This window comes from Acanthopagrus latus, chromosome 19 (assembly GCF_904848185.1).
Source record: "Acanthopagrus latus isolate v.2019 chromosome 19, fAcaLat1.1, whole genome shotgun sequence".
NCBI lineage: Eukaryota > Metazoa > Chordata > Actinopteri > Spariformes > Sparidae > Acanthopagrus > Acanthopagrus latus.
In genome coordinates, this window is record NC_051057.1 from 13386864 (window position 1) to 13411807 (window position 24944).

The window sequence follows — 24944 nt, forward strand, 5'->3', positions numbered from 1 at the left end:
TGAAAAAAATAGAGAAAATACAGCCAAGTTTCCTCCTAAGTGTCTTATTGAAGTATTAATCTTGACTCATATTAAACTACATTTCAAAGAATGAGGTTTGAATTTCAGCACTTGTGTCTTGGCAGTATACATTTTGTGCACTCAGAGAGTTGTCTACAATCTGGGAAGATACGCATTCCCTTGATGATGTTGCTGGTAGGAATACTCGTATAATCCTCAGTTAATGATATACCTTATCTGATAATCCTGCCTGATAAAGATTCCCGGAGGAATATTCCTTAATCCCCGCCATCAACAAGGAGGTCTCAGAGGTCGTCTGCCTTGTGTCTTGTCAGGAGTCACTCGCTTGAAGAGAAAAAAGGACAGGCCTCACCCTAAACGGGGGCAGTAAAGGAGGAAGTTTCTTCCTTGGAGTTTGATAAATGGGATGCTTAGTGCAGCCGGGTGGTCAAGCTTGAGCTTTGGTTTGTCGAAAATGTCAGGGAGCCTCGCCATTTCAAATACTACACAATAATAAGGTCAACCCCTCAAACTTTGAAGTGATGGTAATGGCTGTTTTGGTCATAAACACACGGCTCTGCTTTCCTCTAGTGGGGAAGAAAAAGCTTCCAGTCTGTAATTGAGCCCAAAATGACAAACACTCTGTCACCATTACAGTGCCAAAGATAAAAAAAAAACAAACAACACATTTCACACTGCGGCTATTATTCCCCTCCTCATTACGGGTTTCATCCATCCGTTCACATTAACAAAAAAGCGGGACCATGGTATCATGTTTGCTGCTTAATGTATAACCAAATTTCCTCTCTCATCACAACGTGGACTCGCCTCCTTCCCTGTGAAAACATCATGAGAGTCGTTTGGTCACAAGGGGCAGCGTCTTGCCTGCATTAGGAGACAGACAGACAGTCTCCCCACACTATTTAAAAGCCCTATTGCACTGGTGAGGAGAACACCCTGACTGCTCGGCTCGACGGCGGCATCACACAGATACAGTAAGTACAGCGTGTCCTCCAACTTTAATGTTCCAACTCCAGGGCTTACTCATGCAAAATGTACAAGGTAACATGAAAGTGTCACGTTTGTCTTGGATGCTGGCGAACGTTTTCATTATGGAAAATATGTTTCAGTTGAAGGTTTCAGCTCGCGTGTTTACTTGAAATGTCAACATACTTAAAAATGCATTTGATTTAATTGGATGAGAATCAGTTTGCTTGCTGAGTGTGAGTAACATCCAACAAGTGTCCACTCTGAGAGCAGCAGCAAACCTCATTAAATATGAAACTATTTGAACTATTTGCAGCAAAATGCACTTATTGAATTAATGTACTTAACTTCTTTATATGTCATTAGCTAATTAAGTCTACTGCGTTCCTGATCAAAGGATCATACATTCATAAGTTCATTGTACAAATCTGTGAAGCAAAGTGACTCCACATTAAAAATAATTGAGGAAACCGAAAATGACCAAGTAAAGTAGACTAATCGTTTGAAGTTATTCAAACTTTTTAGCTCATTCAGAGTAGACTTAATAGTTGTGTGCTGCATTTAATTGGTTTTCTGACTTTTTTAAAGTAAAGTCAACTTTTAAAATGGACAGTGAAATTTCTGGCTATCGTGTTTGCTTTGCTTTGAGAAATAATGAATACTCTGACCCTTTTTTTTTCCCATTGTATCAAGACCATCAGAGCTTTAAAGGTGAAAGCTCTCTTTGTTTTAAACTCCTAAGAATGTATTGATGTGACAAGGGGCCCCAACCAGACGCTGCTTCCTGTCAGGGGTGCGACGGCCAAAAGGTCTGAAAACACTGGTTTTATCTTTAACAATGTGTTGTACTTTTATAAGCTCATTAATTTTTTATTTTTTGTGAAAAAAACTGTAGTAACAAGAGCTGTAGTAAAAAAAAAAATAGGACATTGTAGTAGAGTGGTGGCAAAAAATGTACCTCAGTATAGAAAACACAAGTAAAAACTACAATATTGAGCATGTTTTAATCCTATAAGCAACACTATCAATACATTTAAAGATGTGCTTTGGTTCTGATGCAACATGCAATCTTAAAAGTAACCAGTAACAAGACTTGTCAAATACATGCAGTGGAAAAACTACAATGTTTGACTCCAAAATGTTAAGTGGAGTGGAAGTATGACGTTGCATAAAACGTAAACACCCCGACAAGATATCACTCAAGTACATACTTCAGTAAATGCGTCCACTGCTGGTGCTCCTTATTTATTTATCAGTTCATACATCAGGTTTTATAATTTGTTTTTTATATTCAGCGATCGAGAATCTAATAGTCCCGTGTGACACTTTGAATTTGATTTTTGCTCGATTCACACAATAACTATTCAAAATAAAGAATCATAAACTCTGCCTGGTCATACGTAGTATACTGCTGTATACTTTTGCACAGAAACACAACTATCAAAACAAATCCCTTCTACCCAATGATATTAAAATCTAATCTAATCTTCAACCTGTTTGTCAGCTGTGTGGGAAATGTATTTACCAATGTCCATTAGTGTACTTCCTGTCAGACTTAATCGCCCAAAACCAATGACAATTATTAAGCACCACTTCTTGGCAATGATAGGGAGGACGACACACAGCACAGTGAGTCACTACCACCAAATTAGAAGAAAATAAGGCTGAATTGAGCCTTTTTTTTTTTTATTTATTTTTTTTTTATCTGGGCCATAGAGGAGGTTAAGTGAGCACACTCTCTTTGCACTGCGGTCGAGATAAAACCGCAGTGACCAAAGTAAACGTTGCTAAAGTATTGACGGATCTTAATGGAAACATTTTCTCCAGTGGAAATGTTTTGCATTATCTTAATATAGACATTGAGTGAACAACGTTGTGTTGCATTTCTGGGTCTTACTGAGCAGAAACACTACATCTGTAACATTTATATATTCTACACGATACTATAATTGTTGAAGAACGCTGCATGTTCCAGTAAAAGCTACACGTTTCCTTTATGATTCCCTTGCTTTGTTTACTGATCACGAGCAAATCCATTGCTAATCTTGCAGAGCCACCTGAAGAGAGGCGAATTAAATTGATCGCCACGGTGACCACAGCGCGCAGAGGTTAGACTTAATTATTGATCTCTCATCTGGAGAGACTTATTCTCCTCACCTTATAGGAGTCGGGAAAGGAGCACACCCTGTTGGAACCTCCACCCATTTTAACTTACCAGGTGCAACATGGCTTAAATGTTTTTGTAATGGACTATTACCATCAGAAAACAGCTGACTGTATAAAATATGGAGGGAGCTTCTGGGTCTGAAATGTGAACCCAATGTAAAATTATCTTTTACCTACATCTTTCTTTGCCCAACAAGGGGCAATTCTACTGGTTTCAGGAAGAAGTCTGATTGTATGTAACCTTATGAGAAAATGACCTTACTTCTCACTTGATTTATCACCTCAGTGAACTGTTTCCTCACACATTAACGGTCTTAATTGTTAGTTTCAAGCATCCTTCAACATAGCACGATGGTCATTGTGTACTTTATGGTTACTTTTAGAGGTAAATAGACAACAAAGGGTGTGGCTAACACAGTGTGTTCTCAGTCTGTCAGTCAGTTCCAATCAGGAGATCCTACAAATCTCCACCCTCTTGTAAAATAGGGTCCCCCTCTGGCTCCAAGGTTTCCAAACGGTACCCTGCAAACCATCGAGTGCTGCCATGACTGGGTTTACACTTTGGGTGAAACTTAGCAGCTGTTCTGACCTGAGAGACACCCTCGATCAGTCACAGCGTATGCCAAAGGAATTTTTCTGCATAAGGTCGACAAGATTTGCAATGAGAATTCTCCATAGTAATTTGCTCACCCAAAAAAAAAAAGTCATTTGTTGTTCGGCCTTTTGATGTAACTGCCGGCCTTGCACAGTAAAATTACAAGGTCTCTCTCAATCTCACTCACCCAGGATCACCCAAGGACACCTGGGACTGACTCAAACAAGCTGCCCCCAGCTGTGAAGAAGATAATTGCTTTCTTCAACAGAAGGGCTTCAACCTCTAAACACTCGGCGGATCTGAATGCCCTTCCGGGTAAAGACAAAGTCATCTGTGCCCATATCCCCTCATGGCAAGGGGAGCCTCTGGCTTAGGGCGTTATCTGCCCTCTCGGTCACATGACACTCTATGTGCTTCTGGCGTGTAAAGCAGGCTTTACACACTCATGTATATGACTTGATTGAAACTGTAGTGAATTTTGTTGCATGATTGCAGTTATGTGCATCCTTGTTTGTGCGTGTGTGTATGTGTGTGGTTGTGTTTAGATCCGTGCCGTCAACCTTCATGTGGGCGCCCAGGGTTTGTCTCCAGTGAGTTGAGTGATGAACTTCAGCAGGGAGGTGACCCGACAGACCAGTTGTTATACGTATGTGATAGAGGATGAGGACCCAGCCCTGGCTAGCCTTAATGTATTCGAGGTAAGGATGTCAGTATTTGGTACAAAACATACATACCCACCCATTTTGCACATTGAAGTGTGTTACAGGTGTTGGGGAGTTCAACTGAATGTATGAAAAAGTAGTAGCTGCATGGATTGTGATAAATTGACTCCGGTGATGTCACTCAGTGGCATCATGGGTTGCACTGTGGGTAATGCAGGAGCCAGGTTTTGTAAAATCAGTCTACTGGTTAAGCATTGCACTCCAATACCACTGTTGATCTCAGCTAGAGATAGCATCTTTTTCATTTAACACATTCTTCATCCTTTTCAAAGCATGATGCCTACACTACCCACAATGCAACTTAGCCTCTGAGTGATATCACATCAAATGTGTAAAATTGGTGGAGTTACCCTTTGAACATCAAAAGTAATTTTCTGGCAATAAATGTAGTCAAGTATAAAAGTATTACAAATAAAAGCAGATTTTACACAAAATATATTTACATGTACATATACGCTGTATGCTATGGGTCAACCGGTCAACAGTGCTTGAGTAAATATACTAAGTCATCCATCAATGATTTTTATAAAGGTAAGTGGGCAAATAGATGTGAGAAAATAAAATGGCACATTTCAATCCACAGGTCAACAATGAAACATTGCTAGACGTGATTTGTCCCCTGCTCACAGGGGCGTATTTACAATATGAGTGTTTATGTAACGCCCAGTCAGTAATCCCAAACCTTGTGTAACCTTAATCAAAGTCACTGTGAAGAGCCAGACAGAGACCTCATGTCAACTTAAGTATTGTATAATAATGTTACGTGAGTTGCAGTATTCAAATTTAGATTGTTTCAGCCGTCGGTCTGAAAATTGAACAAGTAAACATGGTTTTGCAACAGCAGATGACGAAAGTTGTTACTGCCTGTAAGAGCTGTTAATTCCACTCTCTTGTAATGACATCAGAGACAGACAAATGGAAAAGTCCACATCTCTAACATCCTCTTCTCGTATCACTTCCACTCTCTTTCGGTTGTTTCACTTTGTATACTGCCCTCCAAGCTGGCTGAGAGGGGTGACCTGGCTCTCCTGGAGAACCTGGTGAAGAAGAGCCCAGAGGTCCTGAGTGAGAGAGATGAATGTGGAGCCAGTCCCCTTCATCACGCCGCTGCAGGAGGCTACATCACCGTTATTCAATTTATCACCACTGTCAAAGACCCGCAGGGTAGGCATGCCTCAGTCATTGATCATAAGTTGCACTTGGGCACAGTCAAAATATATGTGTAGTGTAAATCACCGTAACTCTGTCTTTAAAGGTCCAGTGTAAGAATTGGCCACCTGTAGACTTCATTCACATACTCACAATTTATTCTACTACAAATACCACCAGAAAGTTGGGTGTTTAAACGTCATTGTGTCCATCACTTTTATTCTATGTCGCTGATTGTGGACTCTCAAGAACACTTGTTGTTGGTGGTGGGGGTTGTGATGGTGATAATGGCTGCTTGCTAATAGCTTCAGTCACTGTTGTGTTTACTGTTTCCATTCACGATTGATGAGAGGTTAGAATATGCCCCTTGAAGCAGCCCGACTTCTTCAGTCCTCTCGTGTTGGACTGAAGTCAGACTGGATGCTCAAGTGAATAATGCCTCCTCCATCAGAACCATCAGAGTAGTTTCTGAGTTTCCACAGTTGTTGCCATTGTCCCACCATTACCTTAGTGACGGGGAAACCACTGTCTCTTCCTGTTTTGGTCAGCAATGGCAGAAGAGCTTCTAATGTGCCATAATTTGTTTGAACAAACCGCCACCCCAATGGCCATTAAAACTGATAAGTTACTGCAAAAAAAACATCTATCACAAGTTTAAACAAAAGTTCTTATGCGTAGCTCTTTTGAGTTACGTATCAAGCAGTAGGTCACATTACAGAGTGTCGTGTCATGGAACTTATAAGAGCTGACTGTATCTACATGCATCTTTACGTAATTGCATCCGTGTGCATTTGCGTGTTTACCCGCATCCCCTCCCAGGGCTGAACTGCTGTGATGAGCAGGGCAATGCGCCCCTGCACTGGGCGGTGGAGAGCAACAAGGAAGAGAGCTGCAGGACTCTTCTGGACCTGGGGGCCGACCCCAACCTACTCAACACTGCCCTCATGTCCCCGCTGCACCTGGCTGTCAGCCTCGGGCACAACAACCTGGTGGAGGTGAGGACGCTTGAAGTGCCCAGCTGAAAAAAAACTGTTCAAAAGAAGTGCTCCAGTGTTTTTGTGTTTTTGTCACCTATATCGAGGTCACTGCAGAGGCACTAAGACGACTGGTCGGCACACGTACAGTATAACAGGAGGGGGGTGTAATTTATATTTTTGCTGAGGGGGGGTGAAATATTTCGGAAAGCAAAAGGTGTTTTGTTGTGTTCTTATCCAACATTTTTCTAACGCATTTCATATTTACTATTTGTGAGCTTTATTCTATTAAAGAAACACATCAAGAAGTGACATCACAATGACAGGGTCACTTTTTATCACAAGCCCTTCAGCGTCGACATGTTACCTGTGCCTGTTTACCCATTCAGCGGCTGTAATTACAGTTTACTTAGTGGCAATTTTATGTCATTATGTTTGCAATAATATACTATTATGAGATTTGCAGGGGAGGTATTGCAGGTTTTTTTTCCCCATATGATGGGAGGGTCAATAGGAAACATTTGATTTAATTTCCTTTTGATGAAATAAGATAAGATTCAGCTCCCACTCCCACCACAATAAGTTTCAATGTCCCCGTGAGATTTGGTCGCTCTGAGAGTGCCATTACGCCAACAGGAAGCCCGTTGTAAAGCAGTTTGTTCAGTCTTGTCTTCCTAATTAAAAGAAACTTTTTGTTTGATAAAAAAAAAGAAAAGAAAACTATATACTACTAGAAAAATATATTTAAAAAATATAAAATAACAAAAATAAAGGCATTAAAATAAATAAAATAATTTTAAAAATAAAAGATAATAATACATTAACTGAAGATGGACGATAGGCCTAAAAACATTTAAACAAAAGGAAGGAAAAGGATGGTCGACAGTCATATCATCACATCACATCTCTTGCAGCACATGAACTTGTCTCTCAGAGCAGCTGCTGCGCTACAAAGTCACTGACAACTGTTTACACATCTGACAGAACCTGACTCAACCGTCTGCTCGGAAAGACCTTGCACCATCATCCACGCTATATTTGGCTGTCGTCCACACACTGACACAGCTTCTGTACGGTGGAGGATAAAGGACACGGGTGTATGTGTGGGAGAGCTGAGGACAGAATCAGGGTGGAGCTCACTGGTTACTCTTTTTTTTTTTTTTGTCATCTGTGCTCCCTGCAGCTGCTGCTGTCCTACAGCACCACGGACGCCAATCTTCAGGGAGACCTTGGGAACACCCCGGTGATTCTGGCCTGCTCCATCAATAACTTCGAGGCTCTCAGCATATTGGTGCGTTGGAGAGAGTGATGCGTTCGGACTCATGTATTCATCCGGTTGCACTGTCTACCTGTAATGGATAACTGTCCGGCTGTACAGAGCAGATTATGTAGCTGTTCTTTCTACTTGACTGCAGGCCCGCTGCAGCTTTGTCTCGTGCAGAGAACCGTCTCTGTTTGTCTTTCTCTCCATCCATTCTCCTCCTGTCTGTCACAGATAAAGCACGGAGCGCGTCTATGCAAACAGAACAGGCTCGGCCATTTCCCCATCCACGCAGCTGCCTTCGCAGGTGCTAAGAAAGCCATGGAGGTGATCCTGAAGAACGGTACGACAAAAGGGATTAGCCGCCCTAAAAATGTTTAGAGTGCTGACGGTAATGAAAAAAAAAAAAGTTTTGACAAGGCCAAACAGCACATTTAAACAGGCAGGGCTTCACCTCAGCCCCAAGAGACGTCAGGAGAAATAATGCTTGTGCTGCTTTGTACAGATGCCAGATGCCACAGACTGACAGGATGTTTATCCACGCTGGGAGGTCTGTTTGGTAAATCTTGTGTTGTAGGAGGAAGGTTTAGTTCGAGCACAAAATATTTATGATCTATTTGTGACTGCTCAGCCAGGGAATTAATGGGGAATCACATTCTTGTGCTGTTTGGGAGATTAGCCAAACACAGACCGCCCACCATGAATGGACACAATTACTCACCACTCCCTTCCAAAAAAACGAGGAGACTTAAAGGGTGCAATTTTCAAGATCGTGAGGTACAAAGCGGCTAGGGGGCTGGTGGGTTAGCATGCTAACAACAATAGATATCCCTGCAACATTTCACATAACGTCAGAGCTGTTATTTTTAACACAGTCTGTTGACAATGTTGATATATATTTGAATGTTTTAAACTAAAATTCGTACATATTGCACCTTTAAAGGGATTTTTGATCACATTCAGCTGCTAAATCTGGCTTGCTGTCTCCCCCCTTCCATCATGCTCACATCAAAACATGCTGTTGCTCGACTGGATGCCAGTTTGTCGCACTACCTAATGTTGGTAATGCTAGGTAACGCTAAAGTTGCTTAAACTAGTTAGCTGACATTAATGTTGCTAACGCTAGCAAATGTAAACATTGTTGATGCTAGCTAGCTAGCAGTTGCTAGCAGCATAGTTGTGGCAGCACAGTAAGAAGTGCGCAAATCTTAGAACTCAGACATTTTTGTACTTTTTTCAACAACTGGCAACTCTAAAGATTTATCTACATGAAAATGCCATCGATATTGATGTGACCTTTTATATTAAAGTCCAAGAGGGCTGGCACAACATGGAAGGCCCTGCAACTGAAATTCCCTTGAAAGTCTACAATGAAAACAAATGTGTTTACCCCAGCGAGTACCGACTGAGACTCTTTTGTTTTGAGTCTCACATGAACAAAATTAAGAAGCCGTTAATCTAATTCTCTCTGGCAGGGGAGGAGATTGGCCACCAAATTGAGCAGCACATCAACTATTTAGACAAGTCCAGGAGCAGTCCCCTCCATCTGGCTGTGCGCGGCGGGAACATCGAGGCCATCCGTTTCTGCATCGCAAATGGGGCCAGAATTGATCAGCAACAGGTACTGACATCACAAAGCAAAAAGGGAACCCGTCATGTAAATCTTGCTCCATTCGGTCGTCGCCACAGCTTTTCCTACTGCTCTTGCTTTGCATCGTCGCGCCATCGCAATCCATCTTCCATCTGTCCGTCACTCGTTTTGTTTTGTTTTCTGAACTAGCTCTCGCTTGTCTATAAAAGCCGGTCTCGGTCTCTGTACTATTAGAGCACGTCACTCTTATCACGCCCCATCTGGGGAGTGATCGTTATGTCTGGCCCTGGGATAGCGGCCAGGGCTGCAGCAGGAATAGTGAGTACAGTAATAGCTCCGGTTGGCTAAATTGATACAAATTACCTCCACTTACACAGGCTGAGTGGAGCGTTCACCGGCCTCCTCCTGCCAGTCCTGGTTATCTCATTAAAGGCTTGTGTTACAGTGCCCTATGTTCGGCCAACAAGTCTGGGAGATACTCCGATAGTGTTGCGCCGGGGAAGAGTACAATATGTACATGTGTAAGCGGTGTGTGTGCCTGCGTCTTTACATTCGGCTACTGTCTAACGCGGCGTGTCACAGTGCGTCTGAGCAGGAGCAGACAAAATCTTGCCCGACGAGCTTGTGAATATTCATTACGCTGATTCATTATTCATCGCTCATAATGTATCCGTGTTTGTTGCCGTCCAGAACGACAAGTCCACGCCGCTTCATTTGGCCTGCACCCAGGGCGCCACTGAGGTAGTCAAGCTGATGCTGTCCTCCTTTGGCCAAGTGGGAGACATCATCAACCTAACCGATGGAGCGAATCAGACCCCTCTGCACAGGTGGGCTCCCCCTACGCTAAGTTTTTCTCTCTATTGAAATTACTGATCTGAGATCATGCGTAATTGCCAATGCAAGTGGCTGTGGAGGCTCTCTGTGATTTTGTCCACTGGGTTTACAAAAAGGTGAAATGCAAACTTGCTCCATTATAGCCTTGTGTCAGTCATGCAGCTGGCCATTTGACTTGAAATAATACATTCTGATTTTATAGCTGAGGTTTGAGCTTACCATTTAGGATTTAAAGCTGCACGGCTAACTGAGCTAACTAGCTAATGCCAACTGCAGTTAGTAGCAACTACAAGTGGATTTGTCTGGACCATGAATTTGACCGGGGGCCAATTTCTTAAACATTGCAGCTTTAAAAGAATAGTTCGACACCTATAGGACACCGTGGGTTGTTAATGTGTGAGACGTCATTGTGATGTTGCCAGGCGACCAGCATAATTCCCAGTGAGTCACAACCCAAACTGTATATGTTCAGTTTGGGTTGATCAAACAAATGAGATATAGCATGTTTATTCGCGAGCTTCAGATGCCAGCTGTTTCTGCCTGTTTATGTCTTTATGCTAAGCAGCAGCTGGCTGTAGCGTCACGTTCGAGCCTCAGTACTGCGAAGTCCATGTAAAGTTGCAGAATCATTTTGTGGTAGAGTTTGAATTATCTTGACTGCAAACCATCTCGACAGGGCTGACCTTTGAGTGGAGAGATTCCCTCTCCATAATAGAGGAAGCTATCTCATTAGCTGTATCTCACCATCTAATTTGATGGAGCTTTGCAGCCAGTACTGAGGCTGGAGCGGATGGTGCAAATACTCACCCTCGAGTTAACCCACAGCAGTAAAAGTCGCTTCCCGCTCCATCGTTTTTCAGTTTTTGCAAAATTTTCAGAAATACAATTTTTTAATTGATCATTTTATGATTAGGCAGGTTTTTAAGTTAAACTCCTCAGAGTCAAGTCCCTCTAAAAAACTCCACCACTGCTTTGACGTGGATGTGTGATATCTGTGGATATTATCTGAACAGTTTGCTCATGCTGTGTAAAGATCAATCCATCTTCATAAAGTCAACACTATAACACTGTGACAAACAAGAGGAACAAGGATATGGAGCCCTTGGGTAAGGCAAGCAGAGTAACGAGCTTTTAATTGCGGGGGGCAATAATAACATAATAAAGATATGCTTCCCACATTGACTTCATCTGAAAAGCTGTTTGTGTTGGCACGGCAGAAGAAGAAAGACCGGATATGAGGAAACAGAGGAGGGAGGATAGATCTCTGTGACCCCATTTAATTCCTAAAACGTCCGGAGAGAAAGTCCTTACCCTAAATTTTTAATCTGATCTTGATATCATTGTTATAATGTGTTGTAAGTTATAGTACAATAATGATGCTATGGCCTTTCCCCCGGCCGCAGCATCATCTGTGGATTAAAGCTTTCCGAGATTTTCAGGTTTCACCGGCAACTCATCTTCCCTCCTCCACGTAAGTCTCTCTCTCGATGCAGAATGTCACCAGTACCCAGAATTACTTTTCTAAAAGTGCGTCATTGAAGTGAGCCATGACAATCCAGGAGATAAAAGATGTAAATCTGGTTGTTATATCATGCTCAGGACAAGACAGAATTAGAGTGAGATCATCCTTACTCAACATCTGACAGCTTGGTAAGACCTGGACTCACAGATCACGTGTCGGGCATCTGGTTTTACAATAACTGTGTTTACTTTTCCAGGGCTACAATATTTGACCACACAGAGCTGGCGGAGTACCTAATTTCTTTGGTAAATAAAGCAAACACACACAGAAACACCTACGCGCGCACACACACACACACACACACACACACACACACACACACACACACACACACACACACAACACACTCCAGAGCTGATACGTACAACACATTCCCGTCCTCAATATCCGGGGACTGTGTCGTAAATCTAAAGATAATAAAACTGCATTTTCTTTCTGTATTAAAATCAAATTAAAGGCAAATCAACATGTTTGCATCAATGCTGAGGTCCGTTCTCACTGCTCTTTGTATTGTATTTAGTTATTTGGTCATTTTACTCTCTGTTTTTTCCCGTTGCCGCCATTAAACAATATTTGCAGTTTTAATCACACCTCTCGACTTAGCAGACGTTACAGGTGCCGCCCATTGCTCGTAGAACATCTGTCACCATCTGCTGCGCTTTTTTATTTTTTTAACAGAACCGTGTTGCGAGGAACAAACTGGGGTTGATCTCCTGTCAACTCACTGTGTTGGCAAACACCACATCAGTAAAGACATTTGTGTACACTGCGCACACGTTTTGTCTCACAGAGGGTGGCATTACCGGCTCGCTGTGCTAGATTTTACTTGGGGGTTGAAATCAGGTCATGATGTGAGTTAATGTTGCTATGCCTGTCAAGGTATCTGCAGTTCACCATATTTTACTGTATTTTTAATTTAGACAAGGGTAAAAAGAAAAACCTCTAATTTCTTGCCTCTTTGGGTAGTTTGTGCAGCTCTAGCTAGCAATCTAATCAATCTCACATCAGTTGCGTGAGTTGCTTGAAAATGCTGTCTTTCGCTGACTTTTTAATCTTTCCAGCTGACTCATTTTAAAGCAGCATTACGTAGAAATTGGCATTTTGTGCAGTAGGTGCCCACCACAAACAAAACTCATCACGTCATAACAAGGAGTCTCATTGACATTCTGTAGGACAGAAACAGGTCATGGGGGGCCAGAGTGGCTGAGACACCGTTCACCCATGACAAGACGCTGTGGCGACCAGCCACATGATTTTGGAGCTGTTAATTTGAGGGAGAAAAGTTACATAATGTTGAATTAAAATGAGAACCGTTTATAAGGGTCTTAAACATGCGCTTAGGTAACCGCTTACTCGTACATTAAATGCAACAGGAAGATGCTGAAGCTGAATGTCTGAGGCATAAACACTGCTTCATCGGCTTATGATTGATAGACTTTATCATGATGTTTGGCTGCTTAATCAACAGGCCTGTTTGTACTTTCAAACAGTTCCTTTTTAATGTTACATTACAGTAGCACAACAGAAAAGGATTTGAGGATGTGGACTAACTGATGACAAAGTGCCCCCTGTTCACTACCTACCTATAAATAGATGATGACTTTCTACACATGGGTCTACACACCTGACATGAGAAACTCAGGCAGCTTTGGGTTTTTTCGACAGCGCCTTCCTCCCAATGCGCAAACTCCACTGAAAAAAAACACATGCGGAATTAATATAGATGTTGCTAATTTCCCATGGTCTCATTTGTTTGCAGTAATTACAGTAATGTGTGTTGAAAAATTAATGAGGTAATTAACGGGGTGCCTTGTGCGTTTCTTCTCCTCAGGGCGCAGATCTCAACTGCATTGATTGTAAAGGAAACTCTCCCTTGCTGCTGGCCACGAGCTGTGGAGCGTGGAGAACCGTGACTCTGCTGCTGTCCAAAGGTGAGTCGCTGTACTGTGTTTGGCCTCCAGCGGAGCTTATCCCGCGGCCTGAAAACACACTCATGCGTGCGCTCGTGTCTTTTAGGGGCAAATGTAAACGTGAGAGACAGGTGCGGCTGCAACTTCCTTCACCTGGCCATCTTACAGCCCAAGGGTCTGAAAAACATCGCGGAGGAAGTCCTGCAGGTCTGTCACACAGCAAATGCACTGGATGCTGCTTAGACAAAGATGTCGCCAAGATGGGAGTTTAATTACTGCCCCGTCCTCGATCAATTCGCCTTTGAGCCTGGCTGCGCGCATTCCAGGCCAGCTGATGAGGTTCATTATACTCTCGCTAAGCCAGATGATTCTTTAAAACATTGTAAGCTTTACCTAAAACCACAATGATGCCTTTAAAATGAGCCACAGAGGACAGCTGATATTAGCGCTGGGGATGGGATCTCTCCTCTCTGTATCAGCGCTCAAATATTATTGCATTATTATTTATATAATCTCAGTGTTTCTGTGTGGGTGTATATGTATGTGTATAACCACAGTCATGGTAGCTGTTATATAATACGTGCCCTTTATGCCGCATGATTGCCTTTTTGCTTTATTTAACATTTCTGCATACATCAATGTGTTTATAATGTGTCTCACCTCAGCATAACAGCGTGAAGGCTCTGCTGAGCTGTGAGGATAATGAGGGCTGCACCCCACTCCACTATGCTTGCAGACTGGGTATCCATGACTCAGTGAAGAACATGCTGGGCCTCTCGGGGCAGGTCGGCCTTGCATGCAAGTCCAAGGACAAGAAGTCTGCCCTGCACTTTGCCGCCCAGTGAGTTCGATTGGCCCCCAAGGGCACGACTTTGCATATCGCCGAAACTGAAAAACACTGATTTGACCTGATTTTCAGTGGCAGCAGTGTCCCTGCTGCTGACGCTGACTGGTGTAGGCTGCGGTGTATACGCTCTGTTGTTTTCTGTTAGGCTGTCTTACAAGCTACAACGTTCAATTTTTCAGAAAAGGTGCGATATTCACACCTTCAACATTGTGTCCCACTGTGTTACTGTTAAAGATCCCAGAGCAGTTACTTTCTACTTAGTAGAAAATTCTTGTCTTAAAGGAGACATTGTATGCTTTTATTTTTTTCTCTTTTTCGGTGCGTAATATGTTTTCTTGTGCATGTATAAGACAGACGCTCCTCTCTCCCACAGAAAACGCTGCTCCTGAAACGCCTCCTCAGTAGTCCCGCCTTTCGTCATTTTGTAACATCAAACCACGTCGCCATGTCGCACATACATACATAAGAATTGATTTCGCACAGCTGCCCTGTTGTTGTTAGCTGTGCTGGGTCAGGCGTGTGTGAGCTGACCAATCAGAGCAGACTGGGTAATCAGGAGGGAGGTTCTTAAAGAGACATGAGCTAAAACAGAGCCTTTCAGACAGAGGGTGGAATACAGTGCTGCAGCCCTGGAATGTATGAGAAAACTTATATGTTTTTATGTGCATTAAAGCATCTGAGCCTATTCTAGTCGTAACCCAAACTAAAAATAGGGACCTGAAAATGAGCAGGATATGTCTCCTTTATAAAGTCCGGCTTCATAGGCAGCTTCAGATGACAGTTTGACATTGTTCTTCTAGTTATTCTAACAAGTGTTGTGTATTGACCACACAAGTATAAAACATTAATCAAAAATGTCTCCACGGAGCATTTTGACTTATAATCCTCCGAAAGCCAAGACTTTTATCTCTGTAATTGAACAACAGTGGTCAGATGAAAAATGAACAAGGTGCCGACATTTAAAGCTGTTACCTCGCTGCGGTTTTAATCCGGTGAGAAATTTTCTGCGCTCACTGGTCTTTTGATGATTAATTGCCGTGACATACCTATTATACAGTGACCCGAAAGGAATTGTCACAAGAATAGAATTCAATTAGCGCGGCACACACGTGAAGAAATGTTACTCGCCGTGTAAAATGAGTGGACGTTAAACATTACTGTAATGGATTTTTCTATCATGCACGTTCTCTCTCATCAGAGCTCGAGGGCGAATGAAGGCCATGCTATGATATCATACCTTAACCATTGTAGACACCTCATTCCCGTTCTCCACCAGGCCCACTGCACGAACACAAAGTGCTGCTGACCTTCTTAAATGGTTCCGCAGACAAAGAAAGATCATAGAGCAAAGCAATGTGTCACTTCAGTTTATGCCCTCTCGCGGTTTGCAGAGCCATTAGTCATTAGCGCTCCCCAGCACTTTTTAACCATATTTTACCAACAGGACCAAGCCCCGTAACAGCAATCTTGAGCATCTTTGAGCAAGATACTCAATTGCCAAGATGAACAGTGTAACAATTCCCCCCTGGCCTCTGGCTCTGCTGAGCCGTGGGCTTTGTGCAAAAAGCATTTCCATTTCAGAGCTCATCAGATCACAACAGTGAGAAAAGTTTCTTTAACAGCTTAAGGCTTCTCCTCTTTTCTCTTTTTTTTTTTTTTTTAGGTATGGGCGCATCAATACATGTCAGCGGTTATTGGAGACCATTACAGACTCCCGTTTGCTGAATGAAGGCGATGAGCGGGGCCTGACACCACTCCATTTGGCTTCAAAAGAGGGGCACACCAAAGTTGTGCAGCTGTTGTTGCGCAAAGGAGCTCTGTTTCACTGGTAAACTCAAATACATGAGCATGACAAGGGTACAAACATCCAAAAACATGATGATGCACTGAACTATGCTGTGTGTTGTTTTGCAGTGGTTGTGAATTTTGGCCCAATCCCAATACACCCCTAACCCCAACCATTTAATCCTACCCCTCCGTTCTGTGTATAGGGAATGGTGTCCTGATTATTGATGGGACAGACGGGCAGGGTGAAGTGTTTGGGTTCCAAACTGAGATTTTTCAGAGTCACACTTCAAACTGAGGGTTATGAGAACTCTCTGTCATATCAACATATTCTGGACCTTTTCTTGAAAACAAGCATGAAACCATCGCGACCAATTTGCTGATGTCTTGGTAGCAAACCAGCTAGCTAGCTAATGTTACACGACAGTCCTACATTTGTTGTATGACCTCTGTGCATTGCGTTGTAAAGATAGAGCTACTAAAGTTAGCAGTGTAAACACCAACAGTTCCATGGTGCTCTGAGTCCCCTTTACAGATTGCTAGCTGCAGGGCTAACTAAGTGAAATAGCCAGTTAGCTAAAGCAGTAAGCCGCCACTCTACTGAAATTCCCTCAACTACCCTTGTTTTGTTTCTGCTCCAAGTATGAATTTGATAGCTGTCCCCTTCTTACATATTGCACCTTTAAAGTATGCAAGGCTGTAGACATTTTTCACACTCGTCCCAGAATCCTGTGGGCTGACCATGTCTTGTTTACAGTGACTACAAGGGCTGGTCCTGTCTGCACCACGCTGCATCTGAAGGATACACACAAACTATGGACATTCTCCTGTCAGCAAATCCCAAGTTACTGGATAAAACAGACGAGGATGGGGTATGAATTGCTTTTGTCTGAAAAAGTCTGTCATCATCCAAATCTGTAATTTTACACCTATTTGCGATGACAGTATGGAGCACAGGCTTATTTTTGCAGTTCATGAGCTGTTACGTAAGAGCAACGGGCGCATTAATAGCAGTATGGCGCTGAATAATACAGACATCCCTGTTCAATAATGAATGTAGAGCACTGTCTCCTGTTATGTATTGATACACCAGAACAGTGCGCTCCATGTCGCAGCGAGGGAGGGACATACAGCTGCAGTCAAGCTCCTGATGAATCGGGGAGCAGAGCTCACCTTAAACAAGAGTGACACATCGTTCCTCCATGAGGCTCTGCAGAATGGGAGAAAAGATGTGGTCAACGCTGTAATTGACAGTGACAGGTACATTATAATTGCAACATGCCTGTAGCAGATTAAAGTAAACTTCAACACTGCAGATGATTTATTTTTTTATCCACTGCATGTGTAGACCATGTATTTGTCTTGCTTTACAGTGTCCAAAACATCAACTTTTTTCATCAGCTAAGAGAGACAAGCCTAGTTGAATCATTTGGAGTGCAGGCATGTTTTTGGACTCTCTTGATTAATTTGTGTTTTTGTTCTTCTAGATGTGCTGAAGCTTTGAGCCTGTTCATACCCGGCTCCGGTCAGCGGTGCCCCATAATGGACATGATTGAGTATCTTCCAGAGACCTATAAGGTTGCCACTGGCAAAGAAAGAACATGCGTATAATAAAAATGATTGTACAGCAGTTGTCATAAGTTGGCTCTTTCTACAGTTCGCTGTTATAATTAACTAAAACACTCCACTGCCACTGTGTTCTTCTGCTTTCTTAAACAGCACCTTTTGGACAGCTGTGTGATGGAATCTGATGACGATTACAACAGCGCTGACTACCATGTAATCAGCTGCAAGTTTGACCAAAAACATTCAGTGGTACTGTGTTTCACTAAACAGCATCATATTAAACCATTCTTTTGTGCGGTTTAGATTGAATACAATTTCAGGTGGCTCCAAGCTCCCATCCCAACGAACAAGGCGACATACAAAACCATGAAAGTTCGGCCACTGGCTGCGCTCAACGTAAGCAACGTTTATTTATTTATACATCATAATGTGCATAATTATACAGTTATATTCATTCTTAAATCTGCTCCCCCATAAAGAAGTAAAGTTGGACTGCAGTCATGCTGCGCCATTTAACGAGGCCCTGTAGGTTTAACCACTCACATTCAGATAAGTGAGGGCTCCGGTTTTGAACAAATGGGTCCATCGCATGATGATTAGCCAATTCATCGGCAGTGTTGCTGACACTGTTCTCCCTGCCCCTGTCACGCTGCTCCTCTTCTCCTGTTACTACTACCATGTGTTTTATACATGCCACCTACTTCTCCTGTTGTTCAGTGATCAACACCTTCTTTCCATAATGCATTGCAGTTGACTTCCGGCAGTGAATGTAGCAGGGGGACAGTTCATGGGAAAAGGAAGAAGGGTTGATCACCATGTGTAACAAACCATTTTGTTTTCTCTTGTTTGGAAAATGGCAGCTAAGGAGACAAAGGTGTAAGCCATGAATATAACAAAGCTACCCACAGTGCACTGCATATAAGTGTATATTGTGATACTGAATATTCACAGTTCACGGTTAGTTCCAAAAAGGCTCGCCCTGTATGCAAATGTTCACAGAAAGGCGTCGGTGAGTGGACAAATGTGCAGAGCCATATTAAAAGGCGGCATCGGATATTTAATTAAAGTCAAGCCGAAACGGAAAAATGCCTTTACGACCATTTCGGATCACATCCACAGTGACATTGTGCATCCATTTCACTACATGTGCTAAAGAAGAAAAAACAGAAAAAATCAATTTATTTGTATTTTTACAGCAAAATAATAATTCCTTCCAGTAAAACCCAATGTCACGTGAAATTGGATCATATTTTATGGGGACGTATGTTTGCTGGTTTTCCTTCCAGTGTCCTCCAGCTGCTCTGCCTGAACCCTTAAAAATGTATTGTTGGATGGACGGCTTTACCTATTTCTTAAGTAACCACTCACAGTGGCAAACTCTACCAGGCTCCTGGCACACGCAGGCACTGTTTAATTCCAAGCACAAACTCTGAGTTCCAACTTCCGCCAGCCGAACGACAGCGTTAGCTAACACGATTGGCTAGTGACGCGTAAATATGTGCACGAGCAAAGATCACACCACTTTCCGATTCAGCTCGACTTTAAAGGTACACTGCGTAATCTCTGTTTTATAGTCGTTCACACAGCAGCCAGCACTTCTTTTCCTTCCACGGAGGTTTTGGATTACAAAAACAATCTTCCACCAGATGTTAGAATCACTTCAAAGCATGTTTTTTTCCTGCTGATGTCAACCTGTGGAGATCAATAAGATGCACATGTTCTTAAATCTTTAGGTTTTAGCTGTCAGGTTGCTGTTTATTGCTTGTAGAAAAACGTGCCATTAAGAGAGAGCCATTTTGCTGTTACTCTTTGTGCAGGCGATGGTGTATTACAACCGCATTGAACTCCTCAACCACCCCGTCTGCAAGAAGTACCTGGCAATGAAGTGGTGCGTATTCGTGATGTAACACCAGAGAGCGAAATTGCTCATTCTGATTTGTTGCAGCCGTTGCCAAAAAGTAAACACATATTTGTTCTGCTGAGTGCGCCACATGCCAGTGCACCGTTCACTGAGAATGTCTTTCCTTTCAACATTAAAACTGCTCCGTCTCCTTTCTTTTTTTAATCCACAGGGTGGCTTATGGGAGCAAGGCACATTTGCTGAACATGTTTCTGTACCTGTTAGGCCTGCTGCCCCTCACTTACCTGATAGTGACTATGAAGCCCACAATGAACATCACTGAGGCAGGCGAACACAACATCACTATGGTGCCTGTATCTTTCCCAGAGGTACGAATGACAGCAACTCATTCAAATATCACAATGATTTAAAGTCGCAATGTTTAAGATGTGGACAGAGTTTGTGTTTGAATTGTTTGAAAATTGAACTAATTTGGTGTTAGTGCTGACATTACTTAATTATTATTATTAAGTGAAGTTAGCATTGCTAGTCAGTAGCCACTTTGTACCTCAGGAGGCAATCGTCCAATAGTACAGCCCCATGTAGTTTCAGCAGGAAGACACATGCGAGCTGCAAGTTTCCTATATTATTTGATAAGCCAATAGGTTAACAAATTAAATTTGCAAAATGGCAAGAATTAAAAAAATATTCCTACATCTTTTATCCTTACTAAACAGAAACCATTCCCGCCCGTGTCCGCCAGTGAGATCACATGTGATGACGTGGGAACATTAATCACCGCCTGTCGATCTAAATCCCGTTGTATTTCATTTTCACAGCAATCTCTGCTCAGATCCGTCTGCATGGTGATGGTCGTGGTCATGAACATCTACGCCATAGGGAAGGAAGTGGTGCAGATATCGCAACAGGTGCAGTGACGCAAGTGTCATTACCTCACATGAAGCATGTGCTCGTAAATCTGCTCAGCACCGGGTCTGAGCGGACACACTACCAATCAGCTGTGATGGATGAGGGCCCTCTGATTTAGATGTGCAGGTTCATTAAATGACCACAGTCACGGCCCCTCCACATTTTACCTCAGCCATTTTGATTATAACTCGGCGAAACACCATCCCGTGTTCCGTGGATGATGCCCAAATGTTGTTTGCATTTGCAGGATTGAAGGTCTTGTATGAATCATTCTGTATCCAAATTTCTTTTCTTGTCACTTGAAAGCGCTGGAATTACTTCAAGGACTATACCAACCAGAGTGACTGGTCCTCAGCCATCCTGTCTCTTCTGTTCGTCATTCCCCTCATGATCAATGCAGAGGGTTCTTTACACTGGCAAGCAGGGGCCATAGCAGTTTTACAGAGCTGGGTTGGATTCCTCTTTTATCTCCAGAGGTACTGTCGACTCTGATGCCACCGCACTGTTTCAACGCGATCTATCATTTATGTTGTGGAGGGCCAATAACTGGTATAATCTCTCGCTTCTGCAGGTTTGAGGGTATTGGCATCTACGTTGTGATGTTCTGGGAGATCATGAACACGCTGGTCCGTATCGTGATGCTGTTCATCTTCCTGATGTTAGCATTCAGTCTGGCCTTCTATGCTCTGATGCTCAACCAGGTAGGAGAAGAAATAAAATAATTAAAATGATGTCATACCAAATGCTTTAAGCTCACAGAGTTACAGAATGAACTACATACTGACGATTTTTCCATCATCTAAGAGAGGTATTGATGTTGACATCTAGCTCTCTGCAACAAAGTAAATCAGCCTATTTTCAAAATTGTTAACCCATTAATTTAAAACAATGCCAGCATTAGAGAATCTACCATATTCACACTATTTTCCTCCAATGTCATGGTAATATAATGCTGCTTTGGAACGTCATGAAAAAGTGCCACAGTGTTTAACTCTTACATAAAAGTGACTTTGTTTTCCTCCGTAGGAAGAGTTTAAAACCGTGCCACTCTCAATCATGCAAACCTTTGTGATGATGGTCGGGGAACTGAACTACCAAAATAACTTCCTGGATGCTTATCTGAAGCAGGAGCTGTCTTTTAGTGTCCTCACTTACTTGATTTTTGCAAGCTTTGTCCTGTGCATGCCAATTCTGCTGGTGAACCTCATGGTAAGTGCGCTCTGATGGTCCATTTCACAGACTCCTTACAGGCTCCTCACGTACGACTCATGAACGGACGCCATGCCTCTCCTTTGTTTTTGGCTGTGCTGTAGATTGGTTTGGCCGTTGGAGACATCGCTGAAGTACAGAGAAATGCTTCCCTCAAGAGAATAGCCATGCAGGTGTGTGTGGAAACAGCTGGACACTGATTTGAGCGTTCTTTAAAAATGTATCTTGTATTTTCAAAGTAGAGAAGACGTCATATCTTTTATCCTGTTTGCGTGTTGCTTGCCCAGTCTATCATAGCTGTCCTGTGATATGCAAAATCCCAATCTGATGTTTGAATCTCTCATAGTAATGACATTTTATTTGCATACTGGGAAACATACACACTGATACCGATGTATATTTGACAGCCAAAAGATGTATCCGTCAAGCTCCAATTAGAAATATGGATATATGTTTGTAGCTCAGCGGGTAGAGCAGGTCGACTAGTGATCAAAAGGTCGCTAGTTCAAATCCCGGCTCCGGGCAAGGCTGCATGTCTAAGTGTCTTTGAGCAAGATACTGAACCCCACATTGCTCATCAGTGAGGGCCCTGCAATGAGCTGGCGACTTGTCCAGGGAGTACCCTGCCCTCGCCCTGAGACAAGGCTGGGATTGGCTCCAGCAGCAACACCCCGTGACCCCATGGAAAGGACATGACATGACATGTACAACCACAAGGAGGAACAGAGGATGTGAGTTTCCTCTGGCTGAAAATCTGAATTTCCGCCCACAGATTGACCTCCATACTTCCCTGGAAGACAAGCTGCCTTATTGGTTTGTGAGGCGCGTCGACAAGGACTCCATCACCATCTACCCCAATCGCAAGTGCTCCAAGGTATGCCTCTCAAACCACACAGTTGAGACACGGTGCGATGCATTTATTTATCTCTGTTGCTCATGTCAGCCGCCTTTCTCAATCCGTGCCACTTCTGTGACCAGCAATTTATAAAGAAACTCATCACGGGGGGTGCTGAGGAGACAGCTGAAGTCTGGAGTCGCCTGCAGGCCAAATCAAAGAGGTGCACGGTGATCGAGAACGAGCTCAGCAAACAGAAGTTCAGGTAAAGCACACAAGGGTGCACGTGATAAACACATGAGAGTCAGTTTTCTATTTCCAAGTAGGCCCACCACTGTGGCTGAACGGTGAGCCACCATGAGGAGTGCAACATCTACATGGGCTGCAATTAATCTCACTGCAGTTTCTGATGCATGAGCAGCCCCTAGTGGTGACAAATAAATAAGGCCCGAGATCAGGTCACAGAAAGATGTGACTCACCCCGTTTTGTTCTATAATAAGCACACTGAGCCACTCAGCAGTGGGAGTCTCATTATGAATCTACTCAGCTTTAAATGAAGCCTCTCGCTGGGACTCACGGGCCGATGTTTTCCCCTTCAGGATGAAGGAGATGGCGAGCTCGCTGGAGAAGCAGCACAGCCTCCTGAAGCTCATCATCCAGAAGATGGAGATCACCTCGGAGGCCGACGAGTACGACGGCCCCGTGAACGTCAGGAGCAGGATGTGGCCGAACTTGACTCAGAGGAGCCACAGAGGACAGACCTTGTCGCGCTGGGTCCCGCTGATGAAAGCCATCGAGTCCAAGAGAAAATGAAGAAGGCCGGTCCTAGCGAATAATAAGTGCATTATAAAAAGCCTGGGCATAACTTGCATTATTATGACTACTGCACAGTGTAATTCATTATATAAAGATGTAGCACTTGTATCCACTTAAAAAAATACTTGATATTGTGGCAGTTGATTGAATGAGGTGCTCTTCATTGAGCTGTTTTAACTATTTTGTGTGGTTTAATACTAAATTATGTTGCAGACTGGATTGAAATCTACGCTATAAGTGGCATTATTGTAACATGTGGGTTAAATCGGTAACATTTCTTGTCCAGTGAGTTACATCAGTGACCCACTGAGAATGTTGAACGTTAAAGTCATTATAGCACGTATTGGACGCACACAGTAGCTGTATGTGCAATATGCACTCATTTATCTCTCAAATGTGATGTGTCTCCTCTTCCTCTCTCTCACCCCATCATTAAACATGTCTGCAGTTGGAAAGGATAACGAAATGGTTTTTAATGTTTTCACATACACAGTATATATAAACATACATAGATTTTGTTTCATCTAGCAACATCAGGCGAGCCAAGTTGAACCTTTGGGTAGCCCTGATATATGCTTTATGAGTAACCCATACATTTTACAATATGAACTAATTTTCTTTACTTCAGGACTCTGTGTGCTATGTTCTCAAAACAAAAATAATCTGGTTCATAGTAAGACGGGTGTCTTGTAGGCCCACGCATGACAAAACGATTGGAAAACCTTCCAAAACTCCTCGATGGTTGATGGATCATTGCCTCCGATTTGTGCCCTTGAGCAGCTTCGGTGGCGAGCTTGGGAATCAAAGGGAGGTCGCGAGGGAACAACCGGCCTCTGACATCATGAGCTCGCACCTGTCCCTCTGCCTCTCCGGCACAGGGCCCCGTTAGAGGTCGCGACCCCTGAAAGTCCTCGCTGATAGACAAATCCTTGCTCTCCCTTCAAGTCAAGTTTCAAGCGATATGTATCACTGTTGGCCCTGAATATAATTATTCCCAGGGCAAATGCAATAACCGTGTAACCATCAATTACACTGATGTTTTGGACAATATTTTCTGCTCTTACTTGCGAGGCTACAGCCGCAGAATGACTAATGAGCACCCTTGTTTTATCTCAGCCGGCTTCTCGGTGACAGTGAACGAAGCGGCGACTTGAAATATGTGTCACACAGCCAATATCTTTTCGTGTTGCGTAAAAAAAGTTGACAGCTTAAAAATGACGAGTAAATCCAACAGCAAAATCCCTTAGCTTGCGCCTTCAAGTGTGTCAGTCAGGCCGTCCACCTCGCTGACGGATGCAGTGACGGGGGATGAGATGGCAGCATGCCTGATGCTCCGACTGTCCTACCAGCGCGAGTGGAACTTCATATCTCAATCTCATGACACGTCCAAGGATAAACTGGGAT

General features: G+C 43.1%; 1 protein-coding gene across 4 annotated transcripts; it reads left to right on the top strand.

The window, feature by feature from the left end:
- The first annotated feature begins 284 nt into the window (after window positions 1-284).
- On the top strand, window positions 285-24001 carry trpa1b (transient receptor potential cation channel, subfamily A, member 1b). Of its 4 annotated transcripts, XM_037079646.1 has the most exons (29): window positions 286-995; window positions 3940-4063; window positions 4294-4446; window positions 5472-5634; window positions 6439-6614; window positions 7777-7884; window positions 8089-8197; window positions 9330-9475; window positions 10136-10272; window positions 11998-12046; window positions 13633-13732; window positions 13818-13918; window positions 14377-14552; window positions 16222-16386; window positions 17101-17215; window positions 17437-17603; window positions 17831-17921; window positions 18063-18122; window positions 18213-18305; window positions 19727-19797; window positions 19982-20138; window positions 20589-20678; window positions 20986-21155; window positions 21251-21380; window positions 21706-21888; window positions 21993-22061; window positions 22661-22762; window positions 22867-22988; window positions 23324-24001. In XM_037079646.1, exons 3-29 carry the CDS (start codon window positions 4351-4353, stop codon window positions 23535-23537), a joined length of 3360 nt encoding a protein of 1119 aa, XP_036935541.1. In that variant the 5' UTR covers window positions 286-995; window positions 3940-4063; window positions 4294-4350; the 3' UTR covers window positions 23538-24001. The 4 variants fall into 4 exon arrangements, with proteins under 4 accessions (XP_036935543.1, XP_036935541.1, XP_036935542.1 ...); XM_037079648.1 differs by lacking the exon at window positions 3940-4063 and having other exon boundaries at window positions 285-995; XM_037079647.1 differs by lacking the exons at window positions 286-995; window positions 3940-4063 and having other exon boundaries at window positions 4140-4446.
- Window positions 24002-24944: the final 943 nt, after the last annotated feature.